At 41.3% G+C, this 22,064-nt stretch overlaps 1 protein-coding gene across 8 annotated transcripts in view; it reads right to left on the reverse strand.

Annotated features, from left to right (window-relative positions):
• The window catches only part of SVOPL (SVOP like), a 93,124-nt gene that overhangs the window by 16,357 nt on the left and 54,703 nt on the right, over nt 1-22,064 (reverse strand). For 4 of the 8 annotated variants that reach the window (XM_055335021.1, XM_055335017.1, XM_055335019.1 and 1 more), the window contains 2 exons: nt 19,765-19,854; nt 2,325-3,304 (listed from right to left, as the gene is read on the reverse strand). In XM_055335021.1, the coding sequence (XP_055190996.1) occupies nt 3,167-3,304; nt 19,765-19,854 (228 nt within the window). In that variant the 3' untranslated portion in view covers nt 2,325-3,166. Of the gene's footprint in view, nt 1-867; nt 982-2,324; nt 3,305-19,764; nt 19,855-22,064 lie in introns of those variants that run through there. The other 4 variants (XM_055335022.1, XM_055335020.1, XR_008665672.1 and 1 more) reach the window with 3 other exon arrangements.

The following is a 22,064-nucleotide window of genomic DNA, read 5'->3' on the forward strand; positions in this document are numbered from 1 at the left end:
CACTGTTTTGATGATGGACTCCCTAGGATGAGTGCAACAGGGGAAGCCCAGCTGTTGTCTTAGGTTTCTGGCTTTGGAGCTGTTAACAATTTTAAGGCCACTAACTGGCCTCTTCAGAGTAAAAGGCAATTAAGTTAATGGATGAGTAGACTGATTACTCACGTAAAGGAAGGAAGAGGGGAGTTGAAAGTGGCCCATCATCTTACAGCCTTAACTACCTCTTGTACCTAATTTTATTAGCCTTTTGCACTGAATCAGTGAGATTATTTTGGAATTTTGAAACCTCTTGAAGACTTCTACATACTAATTAAAATAGGTGCCCTCTTCTGGCTGTTGATTTGGGAACCCTTCCTGTTAAGTGCACTTCTTGTCAGTAGATAGAGCTTCCAGGATCACGGTTCTTGGACATTAAGTAGGTATGCTGGAGGGTAGAAGACTCAGTTCTTTGAAACTTGATCTTATTTAAGTCTTAGGTCTCTCAGAGCTAAATTAATACCCCAGAGGGCTTGGGAATGTTTTAAGTGTTCCACCCATGCCCACCAGTGGTGCAGCTTTGGCTTCCAAGATTCCAAGTAGCAATGGCTTTGAATAGTCCAACTTGTGCCCACTTCAATTTTGTTGTGCCATTGGTTAGAACTGCTCACATTTATTTTCCCATGTCTCCCAGCAGTTTATGTGAAGGACGTACTTCAAGGCTTTGGGAGTTCCTAACTGCTGCCACCCCTTGCAGACTCCCAATATAATTGTTGTGGTATCTTTCTAGGAAATATTTTTTTCACACACACACATATACATTTTTTTAAACAGTTTGTTTAGATCAGAGAGTTGCACACAAGAAAGCAAAGCTCAATGCCTAGAGTTACTTACCCATGGCCGTTGGTTTTGATGAGAGGAACAGTGAGCTCAGAGGATTCAGCAGGCTCCTTGCCTGTGTGTCTTACTGCTCCATAGGCTGTTAGCAATCTGCTTCTGATTCTTGTCCTTGTTGCCAAAACCAGTTAAAAATGACTAAAGATGACAATTTAGGTGACTCAACCCTTACTTGACATTTTATTGAGGCAGGCAATGTCCATTCCCAAGAGTCTAGAGAACTGCAAGCTAGGGCAGAAGGCAGGAAGCTTTCATAGGATAAGAGGCCAGAGTTGGCTTGGTGATTGGCACACTGAACAGTTTCTAGCCAAGTGGAACATTTACAGAGACCTGAAAGTTACTTCAGTTTGGTGGGGCATCAGCCTCACCAGGTGAGGGTAGCTCAGTCAGTTAAACGTTTTGTTTTGTTTTTTGAAAGATTTTATTTATTCATGAGAGAGAAAGAGGCAGAGACGCTCCATGAAGGGAGCCTGACGCAGGACTCGATCTCAGGTCTCCAGGGTCACGCCCTGGGCTGAAGGCAGTGCTAAACCTCTGAGCCACCTGGGCTGTCCAACGTCTGACTCTTGATTCCAGTTCAGGTCATGCTCTCAGGTGGTAAGATCCAGCCCTGCATCAGGGCTCCACAGGCAATTTGCTTGAGATCCCTCTGCCCAGCCGCTAGCTCTTGTGTGTGTTCTAATACACAGATTTCAGTTTGCTCATATGGCCCTATGGGAAAGAGCTATTCCATTTTGGGCCTAGGAATTTGTTTCAACAAAACTATGGCCTGTTAGACTGTAAAAGAGGGCCAGAGGTTAAATTTGGCTGAGAGAAATGTTTTTTACATTTTTTAAGGCTGAAAAGGTGGTAGAGGTGTGTGACAAATTTCCTGTCTGGCCTTATACAGATATAAATGGCTTAAAGTTAGCAAACTATCTCTGGTTCAAATAGAAATGATTTGCACCTCTATGGAAGCAGGCGTATAAACCCTCTCACACACAGTTTGCTAATACAGGGACACTTAATTCTGGTTGTAGTGAGTTCTTTTTCCACTGCAAAGTGCAGATGGGAGGAGTAGGTGAGACAAGCTGTAGGATTGCTAGTTTTAGAGGTGAGGTTTCTACAATAAGCCTGAGTATCAGTTAAGAGTACATCGAATCATAAAAGGCTTGGGTGTTTTCTTTCCACACCATACCTAACCTAGTAGAGTGGTTTGCACAGATTTGATGTCCTGCATGCAAACAGGTGCTCAACAAAGGGCAGATAAGTAATTGTGTGATGTTGGAAAGCTTGGTGCACTCTTTAATTTTTTATCATGGGAATCAAAGATTCTCCCATAAAGCAATGCAATTATAATAAAAGCAAGGTCTGGGGAAAGACTCATTTATTCCCAGCTTTTTCATGATTATATACAAGACTCGTGCTAATTTAAGCATATTTTATAAATAATTTTCATCAACACAGAGGCCATATTGTAAAGAAATGCCAATTTTAATTTTAAATTCGTTTTGAAAGGCTTAATGATACAACCCCAAGTTCATGCCTTAGCTACCAAATTTTAGGCCAACTTTTGCTACAGGCCTCATGGGAAAATTCCAAGTATATGTATGTTTTCTTTAAGAAATGTTAATAGATTTGATGTCAAAGAAAGAAAGAAGCTAGTACCCCAAGAAAGATAACAATATAAAGTTTACCCACCTCATTCTCTTGTGCCTTATTTTTCAAAAATACACCATCAACTTTTTAATTACCAAGTAGTATACAAAAATTAAACCAAGTTTTTAAAAATGTCCCACAGCTCTTTGTAAAGATAAAATTTATTTTTCTTCTCTGGTAGACATTAGTCAAAGGTCTTCATTTAATTTGCTGGAATAAGAAGTGATTTAGTAGATCAGTACATTTAAGCAGAAGATAGCCTTCTCCATTCATCCTCAGCTGTCTGGCATTAGAAACTAGTAATAGACTTCTTAATAAACTTGTAAGGAATTCAGACCCTAGCATTTACCCTTGTGTACCTGACAATGCCATCGGTAGCTTTGTTAATTCTAGTGTAATAGAGACCTCATTCAGAAAAATCACACTATAAATACCCTCTTTCAAGGGCTTAGCAAAGATTTGGAGTGAATCCTTGGTTACTTTTATTTCAGTACTGCTCAAAGTTACATGCAAAAAAACTGGATACCCAGGTATTTTTACTGGAACGCGTTGAACAAGTAGCATTGTGTTAGCACACACCCGGATGTCTTGTCTGCTTCAAAGAACTTCCATACTCCAAGTGCATTTCCTTTGGTCACGAGATGGAAGTTGAGAAAACTTAAGAGATTTCTGCATCACTTACCTGCAGGGCCCGTCCTTTGGTCTCAATGGGGAGAGTAAATGCAGAAATGGCACATATGACACAGACCGATGAGAAAAGACACAGGGCACCCAGGAATGATGCACTCATAAGAACCTGCAAGTCACAAGGAGTGACTCAATTTACTATGCCCCAGTCACTTCTAAATGGAGTTTTATGTCAGAGGGGAAATCATCTCTCCACATACAGGAATGAATGTCCTTTGCAGCCATTCCACAAATTGTGCATTCCTGACCTCTTAGGTCTATTATTTGTTTGGGCCCAGCTATCATAGGCGTTTTGTGTGACCCTGTGAGTTAGGACTGACGTTAACACGTACTGGCCAGGTCAGGCCTCTGTACCCACTCCTCATATCTGCAAAGCAAACCAGTATCTGGAGAAATAAGAGATCTGATTTTCCCACACTTTCGTGCCAGTTTAGTTTGCTCAACTTATAATGCTCATTTTATGCATGACTCCCTCAGCCGAACATTGACGTGTCTCCCTTCAGTTCTGACAGGATGAATTAAGGGAAATGGGTTTTTTTGGAGATAAAATATAATGGTCTCTGAAAAGATAACACAGCTATGTTCATGATGCTTGTATGATGATCAATATTTGGTTTGATGTCCATTTTTCCACATTGAGTAGATTTCTGCCAATTTATGTACAGCCTTTAGGCAAGACCATGCTCTTTTACTGGCTAGTTCAGACACTCCCATCTCCTACATCTGTTAACAGATGTAACTTTTTGCCTCAAGTTAGCAAAAAGCTAAGCAGTTGGTAGTTGTCAACTAATCTCACAAGAACGGTTACATGAATAGCCAGGCTCTCTACAGTCAGAATACTGCAATTTGGTCAGACCTAGAAATAAACAGGTCTAGTCTAACTTTTGTTGCAAATGAGCCTAAAGTAAGGCCTGACTGCTTGTCCAAAATTGCATGTAGATCCCTCACACACTCTAGTGCTATGCAAACAGAACCCATGATATAAACTTCCTAACTACAGTGTAGTTGGCCTAGCAAGGGTGAGGTATTACTTTCTAATTTATTTCCCAAAATCAAGTAAGTTACAATTTTCCCCAAACAAGAATTTGAGAAACTAGGCTCAGATATAGGAAAAGAGGTAAGAACCAAAAAGAGACCAGGCAGTTGAACCATGATCAAAGCATACCATAGTTAAGCATGTGTCTAGATGTCAATCCTGACATTTCTCCTTTCAAACTACAATTCTCACCACCACCAGGCATGAATTCTATCCTTACCTTATACCCTTTGCAACAGACTTAAAGTCCTAGGTAGTGTGAGACATGATAGGTTCAATTTAAGTTACATGACTGCTCTACTATGTAGGATCAGAAAGCGTGACTGCTGCCCCCTTTTTTTTTTTTTTTTTTTTGTCAGGGAGCAGGGGTGTGTGTTCATAGCAGGACTCAAGCAATGCAGTAGATGTTACTGGATATTCTTCTAAGTAGTTCCTTTCTGCCTAAGTTAACCAAAGTCAGTTTCTATTGTTTGCGTCAAGAACTCTATTGCCAGGTTATAAAAATCATCTGAGAATTTTGTTACAATGCAGATTCCCAGGCCCCTCTTTGATTCACTATATCAAAAAGATCCATCTGTTATTAATCTCTACTTTTTTTTAAATTTGGACTTTATTTTTTTTAATATTTTATTTATTCATGAGAGAGAGAGGCAGAGACACAGGCAGAGGGAGAAGCAGGCTCCATGCAGGGAGCCCGATGTGGGACCCGATCCCGGGACTCCAGGATCATGCCCTGAGCCAAAGGCAGACGCTTAACTGCTGAGCCACCCAGGGATCCCTAATCTCTACTTGTAATAATCAGCCCAAACCAGGGAAAGAGGGATATTACACAGTGATGAAAGGTTTAGCCACCAAGACAAAATTATAAAGGTTTACCAAAAGCTTCAAAACACATTCAGTAAAAACTGAAAGATCTAGATGAATCTACATATAGTTGAAGACTTCAGTACCCCTCTCAATAATTGATTACTAGACAGAAAATTGGGGATATAGAAGAATTTATATGCCATCAACCAACAGGATCTAATTGACATTTACAGAACAACTTTCCCACCGGCAGCAGAATACACATTCTACTGCGCATGGAATGACTATTCACTTACACAGACCATTTTCTGGGTGCATAAAATGAACCTTAAAAGATTTAAAATCTAAAAAAAAAAAAAAAAGATTTAAAATCTTATGGGTGCCTGACTGCCTCATTCAATAGATCATGAGACTTGAGCTTAGGGTCATAAATTCGAGCCCCACATTGGGTATAGAGGGTACTTAAAAACAAATCTTAAAAAAAAATCTAAAATCCTAGAATGTGTTCTAAAAGGGTATCAAACCAGAAACAACAGCAACATCTCCATGAAAAATAAATGTGTGGGACATAACTGATAGGGACAAAAATAAAATAGGTATAAACAAATGTATAAAATGTAGAAAATTAAAATACATAAAATTGAGTAAGTATATTCAGTTCTTAGAAAAATGTGAAAGTATACTTCTCAAAATAATCTGTAATTCTAATGGATTCTCAGTCAGAATCCCAGTAGGACTTGAGTCAATTTTGGGGGTGGGAGAATTGATTCTAAGGTTAATTTGAAAGAACATCTTTTAAAAAATCAGGGAATTTACAGGTGAGAGAATCTGAGGGAAGTTATTAGCCTGAGTGGCAATAACTAATCATTAGCATTAGGATACTGGTGCCTAAATAGATCCAAGTTTAGAAATCGGGTTTATTATAACAGCAGTATGGTAAATCGATTGAGAGGAGCCACACAAAAGGATGATTAATGGCCTGCGGACAACCCACAAGGCATTGTTTTGTTGCTTTTTAAAGCTGAATTCTTACCTCAGGCCTTAAGCATAAATGGTGAAAAGATCAAAGAATTTGGAGTTTCAGATGAAACACTGAAAGCCTTTGAACTTGCATTGTCTTATTTTTAGAAATAATGGATGCATGAATGATGAAGGGCAGTAAGCATGACACAAAACACTAAAGTAAAAATGCTTGGTAAGTTGACTACATAAAAATGTTTAAATTTTTATGCCAAAAAATTTGATCGTAAAATCAAAAGACAAACCACAATGGAAAAATACATAGTATAATAATGGCTAATGGCCTGTAGGAAATTTGCTAATCACATAAATAAGCAATTGCCAATATATATAAATGTATAATAAACAGATGAAAGATATTCAGTTTCTTTTTCTTTTATTTTTATTTATTTATGATAGTCACACAGAGAGAGAGAGAGGCAGAGACACAGGCAGAGGGAGAAGCAGGCTCCATGCAGGGAGCCCGACGTGGGACTCGATCCCGGGTCTCCAGGATCGCGCCCTGGGCCAAAGGCAGGCGCTAAACTGCTGCACCACCCAGGCATCCCGATATTCAATTTCTTAATAAAGCACAAATTAAGATAAAATTTATTGTCTACCATATCGAAAAAGTTTTTTTTTTTTAAGTTTACCATTCTTTTTGACAAGGAAGCAAAGAACACAGATGCTTATATAAGAATGTGAGAGCCTGGGTGGTGCTGTCACTTAAAGTGCCCAACCCTAAGTTTCAGCTCAGGTCATCTCAGGGTAATGATGGAGCTCCACATGGGACTCTGCTCCTGGCCTCAGGTTCCTCATTCTGCCTAGGGTCTGCTTGGGATCCTCTACCTCTCCCTCTGCCCTTCCCCTTGTGTTCACTCACTCCCTCTCTCTCTAAAAATAAATCTTAGAAATAAATCTTAGAAAAAGTGTTAATATGTTATATAAAGGAGTGCATATTTTTAATAGAGAAGACAATTTGACAAGATCCATCACAATTTAAGATACGTATGTATTTTGACTTAAAAATTATCCAACAGATTTTTCTACAAAATAATGCTTTCCACTCAGACATATCCCACAGTCATTCCCACAACTCTCTGCCCTATTGCAGTGGGGAGCCCTCCCTAACCACCCTAGCTAGCAAGCCACCCCCATCACTATCTCCCTTCCCTGTTTTCTATGTTTCCATAGCATTCATTATACTAACATATTAGCAAAACACTTATCCCTTGTCCATTCTCCACTAGAATGTAACTTCAAAGAATGTGGGACCTTGATTTGTACAGCATCTAGAACATGAAAGAACTCAGTGCTATTGAATGGTGAATGTAGTTGCACACACGCAAAGGTGTGGTGTGCATGATGCTCAGTGTCCCATTGTTTGTAAAAGCCAAAAGAACACAGAAATGATGCATTCATCAACAAAATAATGGTTATCTAATGGCACATCCATGCAATGGAAATCCATGCATTTACTTGAAAGAATGAGGTTCATCTACAGGTACTAACATAAACAGATTATTAATGTGAAGGCAGTTGCAGTATGTAGATCTATATGTAGATAGGTGTGGATAGACGGATAGTTTCTGTAGGTGTGTTTATATACAGGCCTAGCTACATATATACTCACACAGATGTACATTTATAGTGTAAAGAGGAGTCAGACTCCATTTGATGACTGTGCCAGCCCTTAAGCCTCACCCTTCCCTCCTCTTCTGCCCCAATTTCTGAACAAACTGGTGAGAACGCCTGCGTGCCAACAAAAGATCCAAACCAACCAGTGCCTGCCCTAGTGTGGGAACCCTCCCCCTAGCCACAATAAAAACCCCAGCCAGTCTCCTTGCTTTGCCCTCTCAAGGTCAATTAGGATCTACCTGAGAGGGCTAGCCTGCTCTCCGAGGGACCTCAACTATGTAATCAAGTAAAAAAAAAACCTGTTCATACCCTGGTGATGTGTGCATGAATCATCAATCCTGACTTAACGATGCAACTATGCAGGTGGCAGGGTTGGGGGGAGGCCCCTCTGTCTCCACAGGTGACTCTAATGTGGATACCAATAGATGTAGAGAGAGAATGCACATATTCATGAAAGTATGTGTACCTACATATACACATGCATCTATATAATACACAAATAGTACCAGTACATAGACACCCAGAGAGACAAATGTATACATAGGAAAGCATCCAGAAGAATGTACCCCAAACTAGTAAGACATATATAGTAGTTAGTTCTGGTGATTTTTACTTTCTCAGTTATACATTACTGTATTTAGAATTGCATAACCATATTTTGATATTTAGAAAAATATCTAGGGGCACCTGGGTAGTCCAGTCAGTTAAGCATCTCCCTTCAGCTCAGGTCATAATCTTGGTCCTGGGATGGGAGTCCCACAGCAAGCTCCCACCCAGGGAAGCCTGCTTCTCCCTCTGCCTCTGCCCCTCCCCCCACTAGTGCTTGCTCTCTCAAATAAGAAAGATCTTTAAAAAAAAAAACTAAAAATGATAAGGAGCCTTGTTAATGAAAAACCATGAACTATATTTCTAACTCAAGAAGTACCTGAGTGTAAAACATTAATAAAAACAAGCCTAAATGAATTTCAAGTCAGAAACAAATGGACTTGATAAATTATGAGTTATAGTGGAAATATGCAAACGTATGAAATTAAGAATGTAAAAGAGGAAATAATCACTAACACAAAGGAGATGAACTGTAGAGAATACTCCCCAGAGTTCTTTGCTAATAAATTTGAATAAATATTCAATAAAAAATGTTTCCTGACATTTACTCAAGAGAAGATAAAAAACCAAGAGAAACAAAACACCAGAAAAATCTGGTGGCCAAAAAGCTAATCCTCAAAAGTGCCAGGATTCACTTTCATAGATAAGTTCTTTTGAATCTTCAACGAAGAATCCAGGGAAAGTAAAGCTTTCAATTTCTTTTTTTTTTTTTTAAGATTTTATTTATTTATTCATGAGACCCCCAGAGAGAGAGAGGCAGAGACACAGCCCAACTGCCCTCTCATGTGTGAATGGGGGCTTTTTGTTTTTTTTTTTTTAAGATTTATTTATTCATGAGAGACACACAGAGAAAGGCCAAGACATAGGCTGGGGGAGAAGCAGGCTCCCTGTGGGGAGCCAGATATAGGACTCAATCCCAGGACCTGGGATCACGACCTGAGCCACCCGGGTATCCCTCACGTGTGAGTGTTGATTCAAAAACTATAAATAAAATATGGTAGATAAAACCTAGTGGTTCACTAACAAAGTAAAACACTCTGGCTAAATGGGCCCTCACTGCTGTCACTTGTACCGTAGCTTGAAGGTTTTCACCTCTCACTCCTGCTCCCTGGCTCATTTATCCTGCCAGGTGTTTCCCAACTAATCTGTTGCATGTACAATTGTTAGCATCTGCTTTTCCAAGGACCCAAACTGACTCAAGCTATTTTGGTAAAATAGCTGGATGCGAAACCAATACAAAAAATAAATTCCGGGACGCCTAGCTGGCTCAGAGGTGTGTGACTCTTGATAACGGTGTCATGAATTCAATACTCAAACTGGGGGTAGAGTTAATTAAACAAAAAATAAATTCATTTTCTATGTAGAAAAAAAAAGTATTCACAAAATGTTTTGATGCCCATTACATTGCCAGGCACCAGAGAAAGAGAAATACAAAAATTATAAAAACATGCCCATATATACTTGCCCTCACAGGGCTTCAAGTACTGAAAAGATAGATTTTGAATAGCTCAGTAAACAAATCAACCATTACAATCTGATACTCAATATGAAGGAAAATTTCAAGGTGGCACAAGAGCTCACAGCAAGGAGACCAGACTTAGTTTAAGGCATTAGCAGGACTTCCCTGAGCCGAAAACTAATCATAGCTAACTGGAGATGGAGATAGGGTGGAAGGAGAAAGGATTTCCAGTCCGAGAGGAGAGCAAGTGAGAGAATCCCAGAAGGAAGTAGCTGGGCTATTCAACCGCAAGAACCAGGCTGTTGATAGCTGGGTGAACAGGTAAGAGCACAAGGTGGGAGCCTCATTGGTGGAGCCCTGTAAACCAAGTTGGGGATTTGAGTCTTCACCTACAAAGGGAAGGGCAAGACAATAAGGATTATAAGCATGAGAACAGTATAGATCTACATGGCTAGGGGAGGAAAAGTCACAGGAGAATAAGAGCTTGCAGAAGGAAAGTCGTGAGGATGTTCTTTTGGCAGCCCAGTGAGAAGCGAGGGTAATTTGAACCAGAGTGGTGCCAGTGGTGAGAAAGGAGGAGAAGAGAATGATGCAGGACTTACCAAGGGGTTAAACATGCATGGTTGGGGGTTAAACAGGATGAGGAGGGGGAAGAGAGTGGAGAAAGACAACCCCAGGGTGGATAGGGATGCCACTCACTGATGGGGACTGTGGAAAAGGAATGGGTTTGGAGAAAGATATCCTGAGTACGATATTAAACATGCTGAATTTATGATAATTTTGAGACATTTGAATGGAAATGCCAAGGAGGCAATTAGATACATGAATCTGGAGCTCAGAAGAAAGCCCTAGTCCTTTCTACAAAGGTGGGAATTGTGAGCATATGATTGGTAAATTAAAATCATAAAAATGGGTGAAAGCACCTACATGGAGACTAATATATAAAGAGGGTCTAAAATTGAGCACTAAGAATCCCCAACAAGAGAGAAAAAAAAGGAGAGGGGATAAACCCCAAGGATATGGACAAAGAACAGCCAGAGATACAGGAGGAAACCCACAAGTATGCCAGGTGATGAATGCCCCAGGAAGGTGACAGAAGGACAGACCTGAGAGACCATCAGTCCTTACAGTAAGGGGGAAGTCAAGTGACATGGGAGATTAAAACAAGGTTTAGATTTAGAAGCATGGGGATCATCAGAGATGCTATCAAGAATCATCTTGATGGAGGAGGGATGGCTGCAGCCAGGGTTGGGGGGGTCAGGAGGTGGGAGGGTGAGGAGGGGGAAGGAAAGGAGAATAGTGAGGGGAAGGCATCTGGTTTAAGTAGAGGAGGAAGGAAAGTCAATGGGGCTACATTTACCATTTGTAAACTATGGAATCTTAAGCACATTAAAATATTGACTGGAAGCATTCCACCTGGAGGGATGGATTGAAATCACAAGACAGGTGTGATGATAACCTGAAAAACTCCAAAGGCTCAGATGAAAAAACAATCAAGAAAGAGGAATGGGTTGGGCAAATGAACAGCCACTCACTAGCCTTTCCACACTTGATCTTAGCCAAAAGGCCGAGAAGCGACCACTAGCCTTTCCAAATACAACTTGCTCAGACCGTGAGACTAGAATTTATAATGAAAGAAAAGAATCTATTCACAACAACAGTGTAAAGCCTTAAAATGCCTACAAATAAACTTAACAAGATATATGCAGGGTCTTTTGGAAGAAAACAGCAAAATGTTAGCAAGGAGCTCAGAACACTGAACAAGTGGAGACAAATTCTGCTCTTGAGATAGTACAAATAAAGTCACTTTTCCCCAAATTAACAGATATATGTAATGAATTAATTATTAAAACCTTAATGGGATTTGGGCAGACAGACAAGGGAGGCTCTGAGGCTTATCTGAGAAAGAAGAATCATGAGGTGGGGCTGAGGCAGCCAGTGTTAAAAATGTACTATAAATATCATTCAACTAACGAGAACAGGACAATGATGAAACCAGACAGATCAATGGATTAAAATAGCAAGGCTAGAAACAGACCAAGTAATTGTGGAAATGTAAGCAAACAGACATTTCTAACCCAGGAATAAAAAATGGGTTATTAAATCAAGTGTGTAGGGACCACTGGCCCACCAATTAGGACATCAAATTAGGCCTTCTACTGTAGTGTCCCAATGGCCTGAAAGAGGACGGGTCAAGGGTTTCTGGATCAGAATCTGGGATGCATTCACTTCATGAAGGCTGATGAAGTTGTACACTTAGGATTTGTATGCTTTTGGTTTTTTTTTTAAGATTTTATTTATTTATTAATGAGAGACAGAGAGAGAGAGAGGCAGGGACACAGGCAGAGGGAGAAGCAGGCTCCATGCAGGGAGCCCGATGTGGGACTCGATCCCGGGTCTCCAGGACCACGCCCTGGGCTGAAGGCGATGCTAAACCACTGAGCCACCCAGGCTGCCCAGGATTTGTATGCTTTTGTATTTTATACTTCAAAAAATGCTTATATGTCCTCTTCCCCCTCCCCCCCCCCCCAAAAAAAAAGAGAAGGCTACAAAGGACTGGAAGAGAGACCTGTATTTTCATAATCCTGATCCCAGACCGCAGAAGTTGTAAAGAAAACATGGATAAACGTGAGTGTCTATGAACTTAGTTTCTGTACTGAACAAGGAGAACAGAAACAAGAATGAAAGACAAATGGAAAATTAGGGGGAATGTTTTCATTATGTCAGAAAAATGGTTGAAATCCTCTATACATATGAAGGGTTTTCACAAATCAATGCTGTAAAGACTACATTGAAAAAATGGGAAGGACCCTGAAAGGACAAGCTACAAAAGATAAAATACACAATTACAATGTGAAAAAAATCATTCAGTTTCATTCCTCACCAAAGAAAGACTAATTACAATGATATAGAGGTATTTATTGCCAGTGAGATTCGCAAATACAATGAAGATTAACAAAACTGGTTGAAAAATATGTGAAGCAGCAGGTCCTTACTCATTTGTACAGCCTTCTCAAAGAGTGTTGGCACAATGCACCAAAATGGAAAATGAGCAGACCCCTTGACCTACCTACCAATCCAATTTCTAGGAATTTATCCTAAAGAGATAATAGTTGGATAAAAATATAAGTGCAAGGATGCTCATTACAGGTATTTATGATTTAAAAAAAATCGCATAGTCCAGACATTTTTAACAATACAGAACTGAAAAAGTAATTGAAAAGTTACTTTGGAAGTATACATGAGGATATTTTTTTTAGCATGAATAGAAAACCTGACTTTTATTGATACGAAAAATGTCTGCAACATACTGTTGCATGCAAAAAGCAGGCTATAAAAAGTATATGAAAGTTCCTTTTCAAGATGGCAACATAGAAGGATCCTAAACTTTCATGGATAGACTGAATCTACAGCTATGTATGAAACAATTCCCTTTGAAAGAAATCCAAAAAACTAGCTGAGCAATCCTTACACAAAGGGCAAAAAAGAAAAAAACCGACGTCACAACAGTAGGAGAGGCTGAGACACAATCTTACCATAAACCCTACTACTCCTGGTGCAGCCAACACAATCAGGAGGAAATTTAGAACTCCAAGCTTCCCCCGAGGAGCTACAGGTTTAAATCCCACATCTAACACACCAACGTCTAAGACACGCACCTGAGAGATGAGCCCCCACAACTAGTTTGAAAGTCAATGGTTCTGTATCCATGAGACCCACACAGCCACAGAAAACTGAGTTCTTAAACGGCTCACATGAACTCACCTGGCCATCCACTGCCCCCCACCCCATGCCCCCTATACCTTCACCCCTCCCCCCACCCCAGGCCTCGTGCAGAGGCGGCCTAGTGAAACACATCCACTCCTTCTGTGAAAGAGGCTGTATCTTGAAGCATCACCCTGATAGGCAAGCATCTACTTGAACACATAAGTAGGAATCTACTGAAATACTCTCCGTAGATGGAGGCCAGCAGGTGTCAACTTTACATGCTCCCTCAGCCTTGCTCCAGATATCTGGTATCTCCAAGGAAGGAACCCGTGTGCATGTCTGGTGCCCTAGTTTTTGTGGCTACTGCCTGAGGTTACCTCCTGGCTCTGATGGCTAGCAGAGCAGATGAAACAGAATTCTTTTTTTTTTAATTTATTTTTTATTGGTTTCAATTTGCCAACATATAGAATAACACCCAGTGCTCATCTCATCAAGTGCCCCCCCTCAGTGCCTGTCACCCAGTCACCCCCACCCCCCCGCCCACCTCCCTTTCTACCACCCCTAGTTCGTTTCCCAGAGTTAGGAGTCTCCATGTTCTGTCTCCCTTTGTGACATTTCCCACTCATTTTTTTCTCCTTTCCCCTTTATTCCCTTTCACTATTTTTTATATTCCCCAAATGAATGAGACCATATAATGTTTGTCCTTCTCCGATTGACTTATTTCACTCAGCATAATACCCTCCAGTTCCATCCACGCTGAAGCAAATGGTGAGTATTTGTCGTGAAACAGAATTCCTAACCAGCTACACAGGACATGGCAATGAAGAGCCAGCAGCCCCAAACGCCATCTCTCTGGAAAAGAGGGCTATTAGTGGGCTATTAGCTTATTTTCATAGCTGCAGCCTGAAGGCAGGCTTCTAACTAAATACACAGGTAGGGACCAATTGTAATCAACATACTAAAGCCCGTTTGTGACAAGCCTACAATTAACATTATACTCAATGGGGAAAAGCTTTTTAGATCAGGAATACAAGGATACCAACTCTCTGCACTTTTATTCAGCACAGTATTAGAAATCTTAGGCAGGCCAATGAAGCAAGAAAAAGAAAAAACAGGCATTGAACTACGAAAGGAAGATGCAAAACTGTCACTATTTCAAGAAACACGATATGTGTCGTAAAAAAATTTTTTTAAAAAATAAAAAATATACAAAAATAAAATAAATAAAACCCTTTCTTTTCTACAGCTCAAAGGAGCCCCTTTCTATTTGCTAAATGGGATACTGCCCAATTCATGACTTGTTCAATAAAGCCAATTTGATCTTCCAAAAAAAAAGAAACATGATATGTGGACAGCCCCAGTGGCTCAGCAGTTTAGCGCCACTTTCAGCCCAGGGTGTGATCCTGGAGACCTGGGATTGACTCTCACATATACACATATATCCAGTCATTATGTTGTACACCTGAAACTAGCATCTATGTGTCAACTATATCTCAATTTTAGAAAGTATATGAATTGTGGTCATATTTGGGTAAATTATATATACATGTACATACATACGTATAGTTGTAGATTGTGAAAGAGCTTCATTAAAGTATTTGTATTTTGGGGGTGCCCAGGTGGCTCAATTGGTTAAGCATCTAACTCTTGATTTTGGTTCAGATCATGATCTCAGGGTCGTGAGATCAAACCCTGCATCAGGCTCCACACTCAGTGGGGAGTACACTTCTCGCTCTCTGCCCCTCTCCCAGCTTGTGCTCTCTTAAATAAATCTTTTAAAAAATTAAAAATAAAATATTTGTTATGTCAGGTAAAATATTAGGTAGTGGAATTTTAATTCAAATTTGTAGTTTTTGTGTTTTTAGTGTAGAAGAAAACAACAATCACATGGAAGTCAAATCACTGAAGATACAATAAACACAAGCCAATTTATGACCCACAAAACACTGACAAAGGCCCTCCCCTTGACCAATCGCAGCCAGACTGCTCTAACCTCTTCTCATCCAGGCTGCAACTGTGGTCTATGAAAGACCAGAACAAACACTTGCCCAGTTTCCAACAGCTGAAGGCCAGATCCCCAGGATGACCCTCAGCCCCCCTTCATGTGGCAGCATGTGCAATTCAAGTCTGCCCCCACCCCAGATTTATTGTTTGTTCCCATCAACACCTGGAGATAGGACCTTTGTCTTGAGTTTCCCAGGGGCCGAACTCCTCCTTTCCACATTCTGCAATTTTTCAGTTCCCTTACTCTACCATCCCACCCCCAAATTCTCCATGTAAAATGCCAGTCGCCCCTATGCAAACCAACGTCGAATTCAGTTCACCTTGGGCTTTGTCCCTATTGCAAGTTATTACTGACCAAAATATGTCCTCATCACTTTTTAGCTCCTGACTGGCTTTATCTTTGACAACATACATGTATGATTTCTCAATAAGTATGTTGCTTATTAGTGGGGCGCCTGGGTGGGTCAGTTAAGCGTCTGCCTTCGTTGGCTCAGGTCATGATCCTGGGATCAAGTCCCCCCATCGGCTCCCTGCTCAGTGGGGAGCCTGCTTCTCCCTCGGCCCCTCCCTGTGCTTGTGCTATCTCCCTCTCTCTCTCTCATTCAAATAAATAAAATCTTTTTTAAAAATATTGCTTATTAGAAATCATTTATGAAAACACAAAATGGATGTTTTCATTCCCATTAACTTGAGAAGTGCTGCGTACAGTCTCATGCATTGATTCACTGGGTTTGCACGTAGCAGGCCAGGTATTTGAAAAGACAACAAAATCACTGCCGTCACTGGGACAGTGCAATTCAGGCTTATTTGCGACCCCTGAAAGATAAGCGTTTGGCTTTCATCCTTACTTACAGTTGATTTTTTGTTTTGTTTTGTTTTTTTCTATGTAGAAATTTAAATTTTGTGTAGTTTATCTTTCTAAAAATGATTTTCCAGAATTCTAAAAATCTCTTCTCACAGGAGTAGGATATGGCAACGTGAGATTAAAGTCTTACCATAAACTTCTTCTACCCTGGTCCCACCCACCTCCACGGTTCACTATATAGCAACCAGAGCGCTCTTTTCAAAATGTGAAATGGATTATGTTACTTACCTGCTTAAAAGCCTGAAATTATCTCCCACTGCTCCACAGGAAAAGCTCCCGAGTCCTCACAATGCCTGTAAGGCACTGGCTTTCCCCGCACATCTGTCCCTTCCGCTCATCACAGCTACTGTCTCTTCCTGGAACACCCCACCCTCGGTGGCACCTCAGGCCCCTGTACCAGCAGGCATCTTACTTGAAATGCTACTTCTCCTTGTTTGTTGTCAGCTCCTCATGTTTCAGGTCTCAACTCCAATGTCCCCTTCCCAGAGAGGTTTGGCTAAAAAGACCTGTCACCACTTTGATTCACTATTGTATTACCTCCAAAGCACTTATATAATCTGAAATTATCCTCACCATTTGCCTATTGGTAAATCCCCAACTTGAAAGTCAGGCTTTGGAAAGCAAGCATCTTGTGGTGGCGTGCTGCCAAAGACTTGAATAACAGGCTCTCCCTGGAAGAGCCCTCCTGCTACCCTGTGCCCATGTCTCCGGTACAAATACTACCACCGCGGGAATTCCAAGGTATGACATGACATCAACCAGCTTGAAAAATTTCCCGAAAATTTAACAATTCATTTTCAGAAGCCAATATAGGCAGCTCCAACACAGCACTGGAACCCCATCTAGTTTCCTTATGGCTACAAATAAATGGAGCCGGAACAAGGCCAGGCACAGAGTAAGTGTGCAACAAACACTGACTGAACACTGAACCGGAATGAAATAATTCTCCATTCCATTCCATCAAATATAGATTGCAGCTAGTTCGTTAGTCCTTTCTTTGGTGTTCTAACTGCCGAACTGTATTTACAATTTGCAGACAAGTACTTTGAAGGCAATGGGTTGAATGGGTCATGACAAGAGGTTCCTAAATGAAGGGCAAAAATAGGAAGGGGAGGAGGACAGAGGGAGGAGGTGGACAGGAAGGAGAGAGCAGGGAAGGAGGAAGACAAAGAATTAAATGAAAGTAAAGCTTATCTCCTGGTTGATACTCTCCCTGTGGATGGCCTTAGCCTCTCAGAAAGCAGTCCACAGGCCAATTGCATCAGATTAGCTGAGTACTTGTTAGAACTACACTGGTGGTCCCATACACAGCAGCAGTCTCTGGGTGGAATCCAGCAGTCTTCTTGTTATCAAGTTATGCCTTGTAATTCTGATGATACGCGCTCAAGTTTGAGAACCACGTCCAAGAGACGGCGGACGGATTATCAGCTCACACGCGTGACGCCAAGGCCTTACTGTCTGTTTGAAGCAGCTCACCCCACCCTAAACCCAAGCTAATATCCTAGGAGCAAACAGATCTCAGATTCTGACCTTCCATTCCAAATCTTTTAAGAAAGCAAAACATCCTAATCACATCCTGATTGAAATACTGGACTTGACGGGATCCCTGGGTGGCGCAGCGGTTTGGCGCCTGCCTTTGGCCCAGGGCGCGATCCTGGAGACCCGGGATCGAATCCCACGTCGGGCTCCCGGTGCATGGAGCCTGCTTCTCCCTCTGCCTGTGTCTCTGCCTCTCCCTCTCTCTCTGTGACTATCATAAATAAATAAATAAATTTTTTAAAAAAGAAAGAAATACTGGACTTGAAAGTATTGTTATTGAGAAATATTTATTTGAATATTTAGCATTTGGCCTTCACTATTAGTGATCATTGCTATTAGGTAACATTTATTGAGGGTTTACTATGTGTCAAATGTTGGGCTGTGTTTTCCATGTATTAATCCCCTTTAATACTCAGAACAAATCTATCTGATGGGTGCTATAATTGATTTTTATTTTATGGCTGAGGGAGGCAGAGAGAGAGGAGTGATTCACCTGTAAATGGTTGTGACTCCCTGGCTGCAGGATACTAAGCAGATCAGAACCTATGGCCCCAGAAGAGCCAGTTAGTGATCTTTCCTCGTCCACAAAGCCACCAAAAGCTGTATACTCCTCCAGGGTAAATACCCACAAATACCCCCAAAAGACATGTTTCGAGTGGTTGAAAACAGAAATGCAATTTCTAATTAAAGCCCAGAAGATAAACTACACTGTGGCCTGATCATCCAGAAACAGGATTAATCTTTTACTTCTGTCTTCTACCACTATGTTCTTTTCTGAAAATGGTGCTATCAGTATAAAAGAACTTTGAAATCACTAGACAAAAGCTGCCCTCATTTTTCCTTAAAACCAGGGGGGAAACACTCCCAAAAGAGTTCAAAACAAACGTATAACAGCCTAGTGGTAGCAAAATGTGCTAAATGATAGGAAATATGCATGACAATCTGCTCAGCCCAGAACCCCATTTCTTTGAAAACTGCATTTCCCCAGCTGCCTTTGTCGACAACCTTGATTCCTGGCCACAACTGACTGAGCTCAAGTGTGAACATCTGACCTGCCTGGCTAGTGAGAGTCCCTTTTCAGGGATGTAGAGAGAGTACAGCCACGTCTTCTGATGGCTGCTTCAAGGATCTATGGTTCAGATTGGTAGGATGGCCATGTACACAGGCAAGCATAGCACACTGGTGTTCGGGGAGAGGACAGTAGAGTCTGAATGCTCAGAAAGGACAAGGAGTGGCCCTGGACCCAGACAGACATAAGAAAAGGCCTGGGTCCCTGTCACCTCCACTGCTCAGATCAGACCCTCCCAGGGCCTAGCCTCACTCTTGTCTTTTTGCTGCAGCCAGCTCAGGTAGATTTCCATTCTGTGGCCACAAGAGAAGGACCAATGCTGACGAGTGTTTAGCCCCTCTGAGGAAAAAGGACCATGTGGGTCCCCACATATGCCTCTGTTTCCCTCCTGAAACAAGGGTCCATTCATGAGTCCAGGCCCTGGATTTCATCCCAGCCTGTACCTGGTTTGCCCTAGCACTAGACTTACCCTCCCTGCACTCCCATGTACTATGTTTCAATTGTACCCCTGTACAGGGTCAGGGTTCAAACCCAGTGTCATTCAACTGCTCAAGCTCCTCATGTCCTCCATTTCTTTTCCATCTTACTGCAACAATGCCCACCAAATCCAAACCCTGCGTGCAATGAAATGCATGCTATTGACCAACTACAAGCCTGAAAACATTTACTTAGCCTCTTTCCCTGCCCAAATTCACTACACGATGGGGAAAGAGCCCCTCAAGAAAACTCATTAAGTACACAGACATCCCCAGTTAAACCCTTAACTTGAAGGAACCCAATGTCCTGCTTTTCCCATCTCCTTTAGACTCATCCCCTCTACAGAGGCTCCTGGGCTGTACCTGGGATATGAATGGTGCCACCATCGCGCCAATCCGACACAGGGAGCCACTGGTCCCCATCCCCAAAGCACGCATCATCGTGGGGTAGACCTGGAGGGAGGAGCATAGGAAGCATCAGTTAGCTCAGGTTTCTACTTTCCTGAGTCCCCTGCCCTTTCTCCCCCAGCCAGGTTTTGGTGCAGATCGAATACCAGGTATCCTACACAGGTATACAGGACCTGAAATACAGGGCATTTGTGTTCTCAGGCACACAATTTTGAATTCTCAAGTATCAGAAAAAGAAAAAAACATTTAGGAATTATGCTTTAAATGACCAAATTCCAAAATATGTTTAATTGAATATCCTAAGTGTAATTCCAAAAAGGGAAGCTCTAAATTGAAGAGAAGATTTCCACATTAGAACTATAAATGTATCAAGTGGTTTGAGCTCACATCATGATCTCAGGGTCAGGACATCAGCCCCACATCAGTTCTGTTGCTCAGTGTAGAGTCTGCTTAAGACTCCCTCTCCCTCTCCCTCTGCCCCTCCCACTCATGCTTGCTCTTGCATGCTCTCTCTCAAATAAATACATTTTTTAAACTTTTTTTAAAAAGAAAAGAAAATTCTCCCCAAATAATATTTCAGTGAAAACTAACACCATGAAAAGAACTGACCAGCATGTTGGGTATATACTACATCATTCATGACACTCCTGTTGCAGAGTCTTATGATATAGAAACACCTGGCTGGCTTGGTTAGTACAGCACGTGACTCCTAATCTCAGAGTCCTGAATTCAAGCACCACACTGAGTGTGGAGCATAATTTTTAAAAATAGAATCTTATAGCATAACCTACTTTTTTTAAAAAAAAAAAAGATTTTATTTGCAAGAAAGAGAGAACACTAGCAGGGTTGAGTAGCAGAGGGAGAGGGAGAAGCAGACTCCTCACTGAACAGGGAGCCCAATGTGGGGCTCCATCCCAGGACCCCAGGATCATGACCTGAGCCAAAGGCAGATGTGACTGAGCCACCCAGGCACCCTCATAATCTACTTTCTTGATGTAACTTTCTTACACCAAGACTTCATTAATCTGTGCTTAATCAATCCTAAATTCTTCCAGGAACTAGCAGAAGTTTAATACGTAAGCAAATAGTACTTAACAATTTATAGTGAGAACACTTTACGAAAGAGTGATTTTTACAGCAGTTAAAAATTATCTTAAAGCTATAAAATACCAATCCACTCACTAAAGCAAAGCACAGAGTCTCTCCACTCAGTCACATTCTGTTAAGCACCATCTGCCAAAGGCAGAGTCAAAAAGCATTCTGGACTCAGTGGACATTGCTGTATTTGTAAGAAAAGGTCTAGGAGTAGAGTGCCTTTTTTCAGGAGCTTTTTTTTTTCTGGAAAATGAAGCTGCTGGCTATAACAGAAAACAGTAAGATTCAGATACATAGTGATGATATCAGAGCAAAGAAAATCAGTCTTTTGTTCATGTTTTGACAATTCTGAGTGGTATGATAGAAGACCATCATCTTCGGGTACATGCCTTTGATCTTTTTTTTAGGTAATAAGTATCACAAAATTTACTTAGAAATGATCTCTTAAATGAATTTTTTCCAAAACAAGTTAAATATTTCAAATGTAACTTTATATTACACAGATCAAATATGTCAATTCCCTTCTTTTATCTATCTGGGGAGAAAAAAAAGAAACATTTTTCTCTGGGGCTTTAATGGTTTGGATGTGCTATATCCGTAATCTGAACAGACTTCTATGTTTCCTGAGATAAAAACAAATGTAGCTTCCCCTCTGCATTCCTCTGGGACTGCCTTCCTGGGGCAAGTATGCCTCAATCCCAGTGCAGTGGGACCCTTCCTCAGAAGACCAGTAGAAATTCCTGCCCACAACACATCCTAATCAGTTCTCCAAGGCTTCAGTTCTAGTGGAAGTAGCAGCAGGTCTCATTTCACAGGCAGCTCAGAGCGCACCTCATTCTGGTGGTTAAAACCCACCACATTCTGACCAAGAACTCCAGGCAAGGAGCCTCTGCAGACAACTGGCCTGAGGGATAGAGCAGCCATAACACAGCAGCAGAGCACACGCAGCACACACCAGAGACACTCCCTGAAGTGCCGATCCCTGGACACTGTATGACCACTTTTTTATAAAGCCATTACTCTCAGGAGCAGGAAACTCTAACAGGCTTTTCTAACACAGAAGACAGAGACTTAGACAAAATGCCAAAATGGAGGAATTCATCACAAATGAAACAGTAAGATAAGGTCATGGCCGCAGATCTCAGTGAAACAAATGTAAG

Source organism: Nyctereutes procyonoides, unplaced genomic scaffold (genome assembly GCF_905146905.1).
Source record: "Nyctereutes procyonoides isolate TBG_1078 unplaced genomic scaffold, NYPRO_anot_genome, whole genome shotgun sequence".
In the NCBI taxonomy this organism is placed as follows: Eukaryota; Metazoa; Chordata; class Mammalia; order Carnivora; family Canidae; genus Nyctereutes; species Nyctereutes procyonoides.